Raw genomic sequence first — 12,608 nt, 5'->3', positions numbered from 1 at the left:
ACTTGCATTTTTTAATTTGTTTCCATACTTGTTTCCTATCTCCTCTGTGTATACACAGCCTGCAGTTCAACCCTGTTTTAAATTTTTCTCTCCATGTCACATCACTGTTAGTGTTCTATGTGTCATTCATGGCTTCTCAGTTGTGAAAATGACTGAAGATTTTTTTGCCTTTTTATTTTTTTTTTACTGAACCCTGGTAGAACACGGTTTATTTTTGTGTTTTTTTTTCTACCGACATGTAAAATGAAGTTATTTTGACAAAATATCACAGTACTAAGCTGAGATCTGGATAATTATGCTGGCGGAAGTGTGTGTCCCAGATAAGTGGCTCTGTCTGGAGAGGATTGTTGTAAAGTTGTAAATCTGAGGATACTTTTTGTTATTACAGTTTCTGGCTCTAATAAATGGTGTAATTTTAAAGACAGCATGGTGTTCAAGCCGCTGGTGGGTTTTGGAGTTCAAAAGTTTAAATTAGTGAGCTAATGGCGTAAATGTTGGTAGAAATTACTGGAAATGAGGGGAAAGGGACCTGTGGGGTGACGTAATGAAGATTCCCAGCTCATGGTCAGCACTTTGAAACCTTATCAAATCTACTCTTTTTTAAAAATCTGAGTATTTCGAGGGAAAACCAAACACACCAACAAACAAAAAAGCCTTAGGTTTGAATAATAGTTGGTGCTTGTTTATGGATCAGACTTTGAATTAGGCAGTAATTGATATTAGCTTTAGGTCAGCTGTAGTTTGTTCAGTCAGGGAAGGTCTACAGAAGTAAAGCAATACAGAACTGTGCATGTTTTTGCCTCTGTGGCTTCGTCAAGTATTTGACTTTGGTTCAAGGTTAATATTCTCCCTTTCTCTCAGATACAATGCAGCTCGCAGCTAATTGCCGTCTTCAGAGAAAAACGCACCCACACTGTAGCCGCCGTCCTCCCTTCACCTCCTCCGTTACCTCTGTCGTCCTATCAGTTTCTAATTGGACTGCTCGTCCTCTCTCCGTCGCAGAGTGTTAAGATCCTGAGCAGAATCTGTCTTGATAATAAACGCTCAATCAATTCCCACCGCTGTGTCAAGCATAATAGACGCAGCAGCGGGAATTGCCTCATCTAGTGTGTGTGTGTGTGTGTGTATGTGTGCGTGCGCGAGTGATGTTGTGTGTTTATGAGTGAGAGGGAGACAGACGAGAGCTTGTGAGTTTTACTTGAGTGGAGTGTTCAGACTTTGTGGGTTGAGGATAATGAGATGGTGCGTAGGTGTCTAATGGGATATCCTGTCTGAACTGATCCATATGATTGATTATCAGTCGGGATAAAGAGAATAATCTGGAGATTGGTTTAAAGCTGCATGCCACTTCACAGACTGTTCGTTTTGGTTTCTTGCTCACTCAAATGTGCCGCTACGTTTTTACTGTTATTTTTCTTTTACAAATTTGCCATCCGTTTGCGTAGTTCTACCCGTGTTTGTTTTACAGACGTTCCACCAGCAGCCTGTGTGTGTCTGGCAGATGCTGATGTGCACGTGTGCAGCTGCTGTGTGTGCTTTCTTGCCGGTATTGAGTCCTGAAGGTTATAGAGCACATTCTTCCATCCCTTCATGGTTGTTATGGAAACAGCGAGAGGAAGCAGAATGTAAAACTGTGTTTTGAAAGGGCCTTTAATCGACCATGGACTCTTAGCAGTGATTATACCGGGTTTTGATAAAGTCTTTACCAGGCTCCCCTCCCATCAGAAAATGCAGCGCTTTTTTTTCTGCATCTTTTTTTTTTCTTCCTTGAGGTCCAGAAATGTGACTGATATCCTCACAACACCTCACCAAAAGTGGCGAGTGTTTTGCTGCCGGCAGGTTTTCTGTGTAGCATCAGCACCGAGGTGGGTGTTGTACACATGTTGAGCATGTGGAAAAATGCTTTATCCTACATCGACTCACTCTGTCCTTTGAGTTTTTATAGTGCTGCAGTGTCAGAGAGCCTCTGCCATCTTGTAGGCAGCATACAGAGCTGGTTAGGCCTTTGGTGTTCAGTCAGACCTGGAGGTTTAAATCAAACAGGACTGAACTCTGCAGAAAGCCATGATTCAAAATGGTAGGACGAATCTGAAGAGAACATGGCAACATAATTGATAAAGGCCAAGTGTTAAAGTGCTAACATTAATCTTCTTTTATCTGGATAAAATGATGTGCTGCTCAGCTTCATTCTTTGTTTTTGGTTCTTTATGTGAATTCCCGGGCTGCACAGTGGTGTAGTGGTTAGCACTTTCGCCTTGCAGCGAGAAGATCCCTGGTTCGCGTCCCGGCTTTCCCGGGATCTTTCTGCATGGAGTTTGCATGTTCTCCCTGTGCATGCGTGGGTTTTCTCCGGGTACTCCGGCTTGTTGACTGCTTTCACAACTAACATCATAGAGAAACAAAGGACGCATTAATGTTCCTATAATGTTCCCCCTTTTAACAAATGAATGAAAGTCTCCCATGTGCCTAGCATGTCTTTCAATTTTTCAGCTCAAATTACTGCAACGATGGTTAATTTTACCATGATTACAAAACCTTTTTCTGTAGCTTTAAATGTAGCTGAGCTGCTGCCATCCCCAGCCCCTTCAGGAAGAAGACTCTCTCTGCATCTGCGATTAACAGGACGGCTGCCAACACAGACATGAATGAGTGTCCTGGACCAGGATTTTCTGTTGCTTTTAGCTTTCTCTCCGAGTGATCATTTTACGTGGAAATACTGCAGAATTCAGCAAAACATAGCAGCTCAGTAAAAAATGTTATTGCCCTTTAAAGCTGGGAGGCCGACTAGTTGGGGAATGGTAAAAGTAAATGTCTATGCATCAGCTTTTACTTACCACCTCCAAGTATTTAACAACCACAAGACACAATAAAAATGGATTTTTACTACATGGAACCTTTAAGGAAAAACACGTGTGGTCCATATAAACATGCTTTAAAACTACATTAAAAATAGAAGCCCATCAAAAACAATAGAAAGAACAGCAACATTTAGAAAAATTAAAGAAATCCACCATGGAAAATGTAGCAGAGGTGGTGTTCCTAGCCGTTGTTGGGGCAGTGTTGTCACTCAGTGGTCTGTGCACTATTTATGTTTTTGTCAGCGGATAATTAATGTGACGTGAGGTTCACTATGAAATACTGGCAGCTCTGTTGTAATGAAGTCTAATAGCAGAGCTTGCATCAGTGCTAAATGTTACGTCTTGCCATGTAGAAATAAGAACTAAGACTTGCTGAGTGTATATCAAATCCAGTAAATGACAGCCTGATATCAGCCTGTATTGTATCACAATTTATTTTGCTTCTTGAGGCCAAAACTAATATGTATTCCTTCTCTCCTCAGTATCAGTTTGTCACTTTGAAATTTGATTTGCTGCTTTGTGAGTTTGGTAATAGAAGACCGCTGAAGAGCACATTTACGTTGTTGTGCTTCGGTGTTTCCTGCTCAAAAAACCAAATGAGACGATAACATCAGTGGTTTCACTGATCAAATTAAGAGCAATATGGCGATTTAAGAAGATAAAATCACCAATCTGAAAGCAAAGAAGGATCCGTGATTGCCAGATAAACACTTGAAATGTGAAAATACAATAAAGGGGTTCTATTTTCAGGATCAGTGCGTTTGGCTGGAAGGCGGGACTCAGTGAGACCAGCAGGACACCCAGCTGGTGGAGCGTTGCTGTGTTTCTGCTGTACATCCCCTCATCAGTGGACAGAGTGTGTGAACAACACTGTTCTTTTTAATCTCATTCTGCCAAGCACTATGGATCTCTCATAATTTCCCCTGAGTTTCGGGCATGCATTCGGACGCACACTATGAATTAGCTAATTAAATGCAGCAGCATGTCTGCCACACCTCCTCTCCTATATGGCATGTGGTGTAACCATGGCAACTCATGTGTTAGCGGCTCCGGTTGGTGGTTTCATTCATAGGTACGATGCTGAAGGTCAGTCAGGACAGGAAGAGAGACAGATTTAGAGGTGAGAAACGGTGACTGGCAGAGAGATGTGGCATCTGTGATCCAGCTGGAGTCGAGTTTCTATCAGATGAGTCAGTTCTCTGTCTGTCGGTCTGTATGGGAGCATCGCAGGAGCTCAAAAACAGCCTCTGAGGCTTGTGAAGAATTCAACACGTTGTCATTGTATCGCTATTGACGTGTTCTTGAGGTGGTCTCATTCCACTGTTTTTGATTTTCTGTCACTGAACTTAAATTCCTGTAACATCGTTAACTATCATTTACCTTAAAGTGTTTGCCAATACATTGATTTCATGCATTCTACGCTGTCTAGTAAATCTGCGTAAAGTGTAGAGCTTCATGCAAGATAATTTTATATCCTCAACCTTTCTTACTTCACTCTGTGAGACTGGTGTTCCTCTCGACTAAATCTCATTGTGTAAATCTCATTTCAGCCTGATGGATGCTGCCTGCTCATGAGAAGGTGCGCATGCCTGACACCTCACCATTAACATTATTAACACCCTTAAAATTGCCATATATTGTGGCCTGTTTTCCTCTGTTTGTGGAAAATGGTTAATGTGACTGTCACAGAGATATTAGATGGGGTGTTATTACACTCTATAGTCCCTTTTTTAGGGGTGGCTGTGAATGAGGAGGTAGAGGTGGTAGAGCAGATTGTCCACTAATTGCAGGGTTGCCATTCCGATTCCCTGCCTTGTGAATGAGTGGAAAAGAGGGAAAATTGCAAAGCACTCTGTTTGCCATCTACAATAGACTTGCATGAAGACTCTGAGCTGTCAGTGTGAGTGAATGGGGGAAAAAAACAGACTGTCAGTAAACTGGAATGCAATGAAAATGACCATTTGTTCAACAGAAATACATTTTGCAACATTTTTGACTCAGTTATTTTAATGGAAATGAATCATCATGATGCCTGTAAGTTTGAAATGAAACCTGAGTGTAAAGATTAGTTTCCCAAATACTTTTGGCCATACAGAAGAGGTTGTCTGTTCACCTGGAAAAAAAAATATAACTGATAAATGTTGATGCATTTATTTCTCTCTGTCCGGCTGAATGAGGAATGTTGATTGTCTTTAATAAGCTGCTATCTGTAATGCCTTATGCTGAATAAAAACTAATTAGGAATCATAATAATTAAACATTCTAACCTGAAGGAAATGTAGAAATAGCTGAACGGTCAACTCAATTAACCCGAAAAATCAAAAAATACTTTTAGTTTGGATTGAAAAATAATTCCTGCCACAGCTTTAAAGAATGTTGAAGTGCTGATTATGGCTTCTTTAAATCTCTGAACCCTCAACAGACCACTGGGTTGAAAAGGCATGTCTTTTTATTATTGTTATTATTTTTAATCACCAAAATTACACTATCTGTCATGGAAGGAAATCTTCAAGCTGCAGATTTGTTAAACTTTCTAGCAGTTCTTGTAAGTGCTCGTGCTGTTCCATCAGATGACACAACCAAATCTAATGTTAGAGTTATATGTCATCAAAATCACTTTATTTTACATGTCTTATTTGAAATATTGCCAAAAATAGACAGTTTAGACTAAAGAGATTCTGTATAAAGACTAAAATTCTGCGTGCCTCAAAGCAGTGGAGAAGCCATTAGTGACTCGACTGTGACCGACAGTCGTTTGACAGAAATTCTAGGCTTTTTTTTGGCTAAAACTGGGATGAACCGCAGGCAGTGTTTACACAGAGCAGAGAGGAGACGAGTATGGAAGCACATAAAAAATATAAGTAGTAAAATATCTGTAACATGCAGAGCCACTGTTTTTTTTTAAAGTATTGGTAACACCTGAGGGCATTTGGAAATATGTTGTCCTTGTTGACTCCAGCTTTTTTCCTGTTTTTGCAGAAAAAAAAATAATCGAAGAAATTCAGCTTTTTCTTTTTTATGATTCATGACATTATAACTATGTCATACTGCGCCGAAGATCTTTTTCAGCTCTCTCTACTTCCAGCCATAGTTGTGCTGCTTCCTCAGAGGTGTAGGACTTGATACTACAGTGAAAAATGAGCCCACAGTGGATAGAAATGTGACAGGAATAAAAAAACATCCAGAAACTGTTTGGGGTCCAGAGGGTTAAAGGAGCATAACGTTGAAGAAAAGAGCAGAGTGTCTTATGCACATGGCACAATACGAGCAAATAAAAATGCAATTAACGAATCCATTTGAGCACCTCACACCTTCAGCCACATCTTGTAACAGCTGCTTGACTTCCTTCTTTTTTTCAGTTTAATATATAAAAGGACCCTCTTTCTGTGGCTCTCTCGGGTTTTCTTCACACCCGTCCTTTTCACTCTCACTCTCTTTTTATGGTGCATTAGTGTTTCTCCTAGAAAAAGAGTGTGTAGGAGCAGGTTCACTGTGAGAAAAATGGCAGATTCTTTGTTTGCCTGTTTGTGGGTGGTTTTGGGATTTCTGCGAGAACAACAGCAGTTTGTTAATTATATGAGTGACTTCATTTTTTGACTTCACATGAAAGTCTGTAGTCGAATGAACACTAATTCAAATTTTCTTGCAACAAATTCTTTTCTTGTCAAAATTACAACTCACCAGTTGTATTTGTTTTTATTATTTGATGTTATTTTTTAATAGATGGCCCTTTTAGTATTTAATGTCTATTTTTCAATGACGTCGGCATATGTTTAAGTGCATAGCTTGCTTGAAAATGGCATGTTTGTACAGTTAATTCAGTATGATTGCATAAAACTTGCTTCCAAATGTAAATGTGCCGCTATGTATTGTGTGCATTGCTGAGCTTCTGAAAAAGTAAACAGCTTTTTTTAAAACTGAATTTAAGTGTTATATACTGTATGTTTTCTGTATCATAATTAACTTAAAACTAGATTTTTAAAAGAGATGAAGAATTGGTAAAAAAAAAAAAAAAAAAATTGTGATAATGTATTTCTTGGTGGGATCAGGGTTTAACTGTTTGTTTTATTCTGTATCATAGTGATAGATATCAATCGCAGCATTTGAGACGCCTCACAAGTAAAATTATCATGTCAGAATTTTTTACTTCTGTCACCAGGTTTGATAACTTTTACGATATGTTCTGTGATGTATATAAGAGAGACGAAGAGTGTTTTATTTATTTTCCATTATTCTTAAACCCTGAATTCCAAGCAGTTTTTGGGCATTTTTTTGTTCCTTTCACATTTTTGCTAGATGTGATCATTTTCACTGTAATGTACATTCCTGCACCTCAGTGGAAACAGCATAAGCATGTCTAGATGTAGAGAGAGCATAAAAAAATAACATGCTAGAGAGATTTTACTACTTGCTTTTTTTTGTTTGTGTCCAATCCCTTTCATGAGTGTGAACTCACCACACGATTGCCGTCCTGTAGGACAGTAAAGAAAATAGATCCAACTGGTATTGCAAAGCATTGATAAATGGCTCCAGATTCACTATATTTCCTGAAATTGTTGCAACTTTAGGTAAACTTTAGTTGTTAATGCTGTCAGATGAAGCAGTGAAATCAGTCCATTGCACTTTTACACAATCACTTGTGTGCACAAATGTTTCTCACAGAAATATTATATGGCTCTCTAATGGCCTAAACTGACACAATGACCATCTCTGATCAGGACATAACTCTCTCCCGCTCATACTTTTAACATTTGACGTGCCTTTTTTTCCTATGCCTGACTGGTTTTCAGGATGGGAGCTTCAGACAACATCTATAAGGGACGTAGTACATTCATGGAGGAGCTGACAGAGGCCTCGGAGATAATTTCCCATGCGACAGAACGCTCACTGGTCATCCTTGATGAACTGGGACGTGGCACGAGCACCCATGATGGGATTGCCATTGCCTATGCTACGCTGGAATACTTCATCAGAGATGTAAGTGCATGTTTGTGAATGGAAACGGACGGAAAAAATACAGATTTGAAGATATATTGAGTGGGATAAGAAGAAGGGAAGCACTGATAAAACACTTGGGGCAGGTGACAGAAATTATTTAGTCAAACATGCATCTATTCATCTCCATATATCCTCAAGCAGCTTGGAAATCTTGACACCAGCCCACTTAATCATCAAGGCAGTGGCCTTTGGTTAAGAGGTGTGTGTGTGTGGGCCTCTATTTGTGTGTGATTGCATGTGCTTGTTGGCTCTGCAGACTTTCACGATCGTTTGTTTTGCTGCGAGACGAGTCACCAGAGGGGCCTCGGCAGCAGAGCAGCTCTTGAAAACGAAGTAGAATTGTGGGGAAGCTAGATCTATAACGTTAATATCCTGCAAGAGAGCAGGATGTAATGGAAAAGTGGAGGAAAAAAGAGAAAGATTTCATTCTAATTGTTTGTGCGTTATATGTTGTACTGCAGAAGGCCTAGTTTTATCCTCATCACATTTCCACATAATCAAGGCTGACAACAGCCTGACCAATATCTACCTTTGTGCTTACAAGGAACTATGTGATCCAAATGTGTTGTCAGCTTGTCTTAATGGCATGTTTCCTGCTCTGGCTTGTCAGCAGTCAGTGAAATGGTGCGTACAGAAACAGCTCAGAGACAAAGGTTCACAAAAGGCAGAAGATGTGGCTACAGATATGTTGGGCTTCAGCGTTTAGTGCATAATAGTATGACACAGATCAAATGCAATAAATCTTGAAAAAGCAAAAGTGAAAGTTGAATTTCTTTGACGATTTATGTCACAAAAAATAAAAAAAAGCAAGAACCAACATGTACAAGATTTTTTTTAAAGTGCCAGTATGTTACCAATACTAGAAAAAGTAAGTATGCTTATTATAGTCATTTTACTACCGATATTTAGAATTTATGTTTATATTCCGCTCCTATTTGCTCTGTGTAAACGCAGCCTGCACATCACCCTAGTTCAACCAAAATGTTCCTGAAGTTTTTGTCAAGTGATGGCTGGTCGCAGCTGAATCACTGATAGTTTCACATTTGTGTAGAGGAACACGTGTGTACAGGAACATATGTAATATCTAAAGAGAATCTGGTTACTGCGAGACTTTATTTTTGGCATTTAAAAAAATTATGCATGTAGAATGAGGTGATTTTAATAAAAACATCATGTTTTTGAGCTTAGATTTGGTAAAGTCTCCCAAATGAGGTGAAAAATTCAACGACTATAATCTTAAATGAAAATGTTCTTTATGAGAAAAATTTTACAAAAATGTTACAGTTATGTACACAACTATAGTACTGTCAATGGGACCATGACTAGATCCTTGCTTGTGTTGTATCTACTCTCAGATCTGTGTCGCTTTGGATAAAGGAGTTTGCCAAATGAAATTGTAGAACTGTAAATTGTACCATAATGTACAAAATGAACATCCTGCTGTATTGAAGAAGACTTGAAAGTAGTGATTTAGACCATGAACTCATTAGAAAAATGTGTGCTGAGCTAATAAATCAAGTGAGAATTAGAGTTACTTTCTCATAGACATCTTTACCATTGAAGTTGCCCCCTACTGGCCATTAGGAAGAACGCAGGTTTCAGGGACTTGACTTTCAGACCCAGAGGCTTTTATGTAGTCAATTGTGTGTGTGAGAGAGTGTGTGTGTGTTTTCTGCTGGGATTATGTGAACTAGCAGTCAGGAGTCCTCAGGGTGTTGCACAGTGTTGTGTATCTCCAGTTTGGCTGAACAGATAAATGGTGCCCTGAGACAACATGACAGAGGGGTGTGTTTGTGTTATCAATACCAACGTTGACAAATCGATCGTTGTTTCTTTGTAGAGTACTTAAAATTGTTTGAATTTACCAATTTCTGTTGACGAGCTGAATAAATATTGTCAGCACAGAAAACTCATTATTTAGATTGAACTTGGCTGTTTGCTTTAGGTTGTGTCATTGGTTGGGACACAAAGCTGTTCATATTCTTTGATTGAATTGACTGATGGTAACTACGCAGTCAAGATGGCAACCACTGAGAGTGGCAAATGTCCGCTGGTGGTTAGTTTGGAAGCACGTATGCACTGAAAATAGGAGGTCTAAATATGGAAAAATGTGACTTCTGTGTTTGGTTTTGTTTATTGCAACTCATTTGGCCAAATTGTCAGTTTCAGGGAGGTTTTTGTGCCTCATTTTATGCTACATTTACTCTATATACCTGCTGACTGTATGATACGTCTTTTGAGGGAAGACTTTCAGTTAATTTTACCATCCAACATCTGAATAAGAAACCATATGAGACACAATATGAAATTATCCATTTTTAAAGAAGTAATAAGTAAGCGTGGGCAGTCAACTAATTAATATCAAGCGGTACTAATCAATATTTTTGTAGCAACAATGGATCAAACTGCTTATGTAGCGTGAAATGTATTTCTTGTAGTAACAAACATACAGGGAATATCACTCTATTATTGGAACTATTTTGGATACTAGCTTTGTGTTTTTTGTTGGAACAATTCATTCTCTGAACCAGCAGCAATGGGCAGCTCTTTTTAGCAGGTATGCTTTGATACACTGATTGCGTGCCACCTGCAACACACCAAACAGCACAGAGACTAACTGGTGAAGATAATGAGGCATGTACAATAGCAAAAAAAAAAAAAAGACAAGTATTCAACCCCTGAGCAGAGCTATGAAAGGACAGATAAAAATTTTACTCCAAATGAATCCTCATGTTGCACTGTTTGCAAACATAATAACCATTTCACCTTCAGATGCTGTGTGTGGCTTCTTTTAATGCCCTCAAATAGTTGGATAATAATTGGATCTGTCGTGATACACACTAATGCTTGAAATAGCATAATTTCCTGATGTTGGCTCTTATTTTTAGCCTGCTAGAATGATAAGCAGGCTGCAAGAAACCCACAAAAAAGACAAAAACTAACAGTTTGACAGGAGCACTGCAGATTTTTTTGTGTTCTTAACAGTGGGCTGGTGTTCGTGTTGTATTAGTGCCCCCCAGGCTGTCGGTTCTCCGAGGAGAAAGGATTTACCAACTCCGATGGTCCCCACTGAGCTTAGGAAGCATATATTTGATCTTGCACTTGAGCCACTTTGTTTTGAGGTCAATTGTTCAGCACAACAACAGCTGTGTCGCTGCCGGTCAGTGGACTGAACAAACCACAGACTTTGAATTTGTGCCTCTTTCAGTCGCAGAGTGAAGCTCCCACTTCAGTCCACAGTGATGGAAACCTTTTTTTGGGTTTCTGGAGTTGTACTGCTGTGTTGCCTTCTGGGTAATCAAAGCTTACAAGCTGCATCCAATCAATGGGAGCTGGTATTTAGGTATTAGTTTATTCTCTTTTCCAAGAACGTAGTCCAAAAGCTCTAATTTACGATGAGTTAACCATGTTCAAATGTAGATCAATAAACATTTATCTTTGAAAAATTCTTTCCAGTTTTCATGTTTTGCCAGTTCCACATTAATCTGTGGACAGAATCTTGGGGTTATGTAATTCTGCTGGAAAACGTAGAATGAAAATATATAAGTAGCAGCTAATGCAGCAGGGAGCTGCTGTTGGCAGGAGGGGGGAGCTCTCTGACTACCTGTTGTATAACAGCATTGATTTGCTAGAAAAGCCTTGCTATTAAAGGAAAGGCAAACAAAAGGGCACAAAACAAGTTATGCTTTACAGCAAAGGCCTCCTCAGCGCAGGCAGAGTTTCAGAGTCTATCTACCTCCTACTCCGCCTCCTCCTCTGTCACATCCCCCTCCTCCTCAGCAGACTCAACTTTTAATGTCAAAAGTCAGACTACTCCTCCTTTGACTCGGTTGTTATAGTAACACACCTTCCCCTGTCTCCAACACTCACCTGAGAGGTAGTTAAGAATGTAGATGGGTTTCATAACACCACTCAATAATAGAGACAACCTTGATGCAGAAAGAGAAAAAAGAAACGAGGAAGCTGAGCAGAGAGGATTTCTGAAACTACGCGTTGCTGCTGCCAGGAGTTGCTGGTTTCATGGTGAAATCAGGACTAGCATGGAGGTTTAATTCCTGTGTAGCAGTGAGGTGTGAAGTACCTCTTCTTTAGACATTATTCCCTCTCAGGCTTACTTGGACTCTCACTTTTATTCATGCTAACAGCAGGCCCTGCATCAGCTTCACCCTAAGCTTTGCACTACACACTTGTAGCACGACTCAGACATGCATGTGACGGCGCTAACATTATACTGCTGCACTGCCATAGTAGAAGGGAAGTCAGGCCCAGCTTTACACTTGGACTCGCAGGAGAACTAGAACTCACAAAAGCTCACTTTTGGCTGCACACTAATGGGTACATTTTCAGTGCAGCCTATCACTCCACGTGGGCGTAAATGGTCTGATGTGTTCATGCTCATGCACAAAGCTCCTACAAAGACCCACATGTGCTCCACAGCGCTTTGCACTGCTCTGTGCCTGCACTGTACTCGCACTCATGGATAAGATGCTGTGCCGTTTTTCTATCAGCACACACTCACTGCAGTACTTTCTCAAAATCTATAGTTGATGCAGGTTTGATGGAGGAATTTTATTAGAAACTTGATGCCATGTTGATTATAGACAGTCCAATGTGACGTCTTTAAACTACTTGTTCTGTCCAGTTTAAGTTTGCAGCTGAGAAATTGTGCATTTCCAATAGTTTTTTGCAGTAAAAGCAGAAAATCCTCACATTTTGAGAAGAAGTTGATATTTTATCAAACACTAGATTAAA

General features: G+C 39.7%; 1 protein-coding gene across 2 annotated transcripts in view; it reads left to right on the top strand.

Moving 5' to 3' along the window:
• msh3 (mutS homolog 3 (E. coli)) overlaps positions 1-12,608 on the top strand; it is a 50,556-nt gene that overhangs the window by 28,650 nt on the left and 9,298 nt on the right. For both annotated transcript variants that reach the window (XM_023264448.3, XM_023264447.3), the window contains exon 21: positions 7,649-7,835. In XM_023264448.3, coding sequence (XP_023120216.2) covers positions 7,649-7,835 — 187 coding nt within the window. The remainder of the gene's footprint in view (positions 1-7,648; positions 7,836-12,608) is intronic.

This window comes from Amphiprion ocellaris, chromosome 6 (genome assembly GCF_022539595.1).
Source record: "Amphiprion ocellaris isolate individual 3 ecotype Okinawa chromosome 6, ASM2253959v1, whole genome shotgun sequence".
Lineage (NCBI taxonomy): Eukaryota > Metazoa > Chordata > Actinopteri > Pomacentridae > Amphiprion > Amphiprion ocellaris.
Note: the sequence above shows the minus strand (reverse complement) of the source record. Positions and strands in the feature narration are given on the sequence as shown.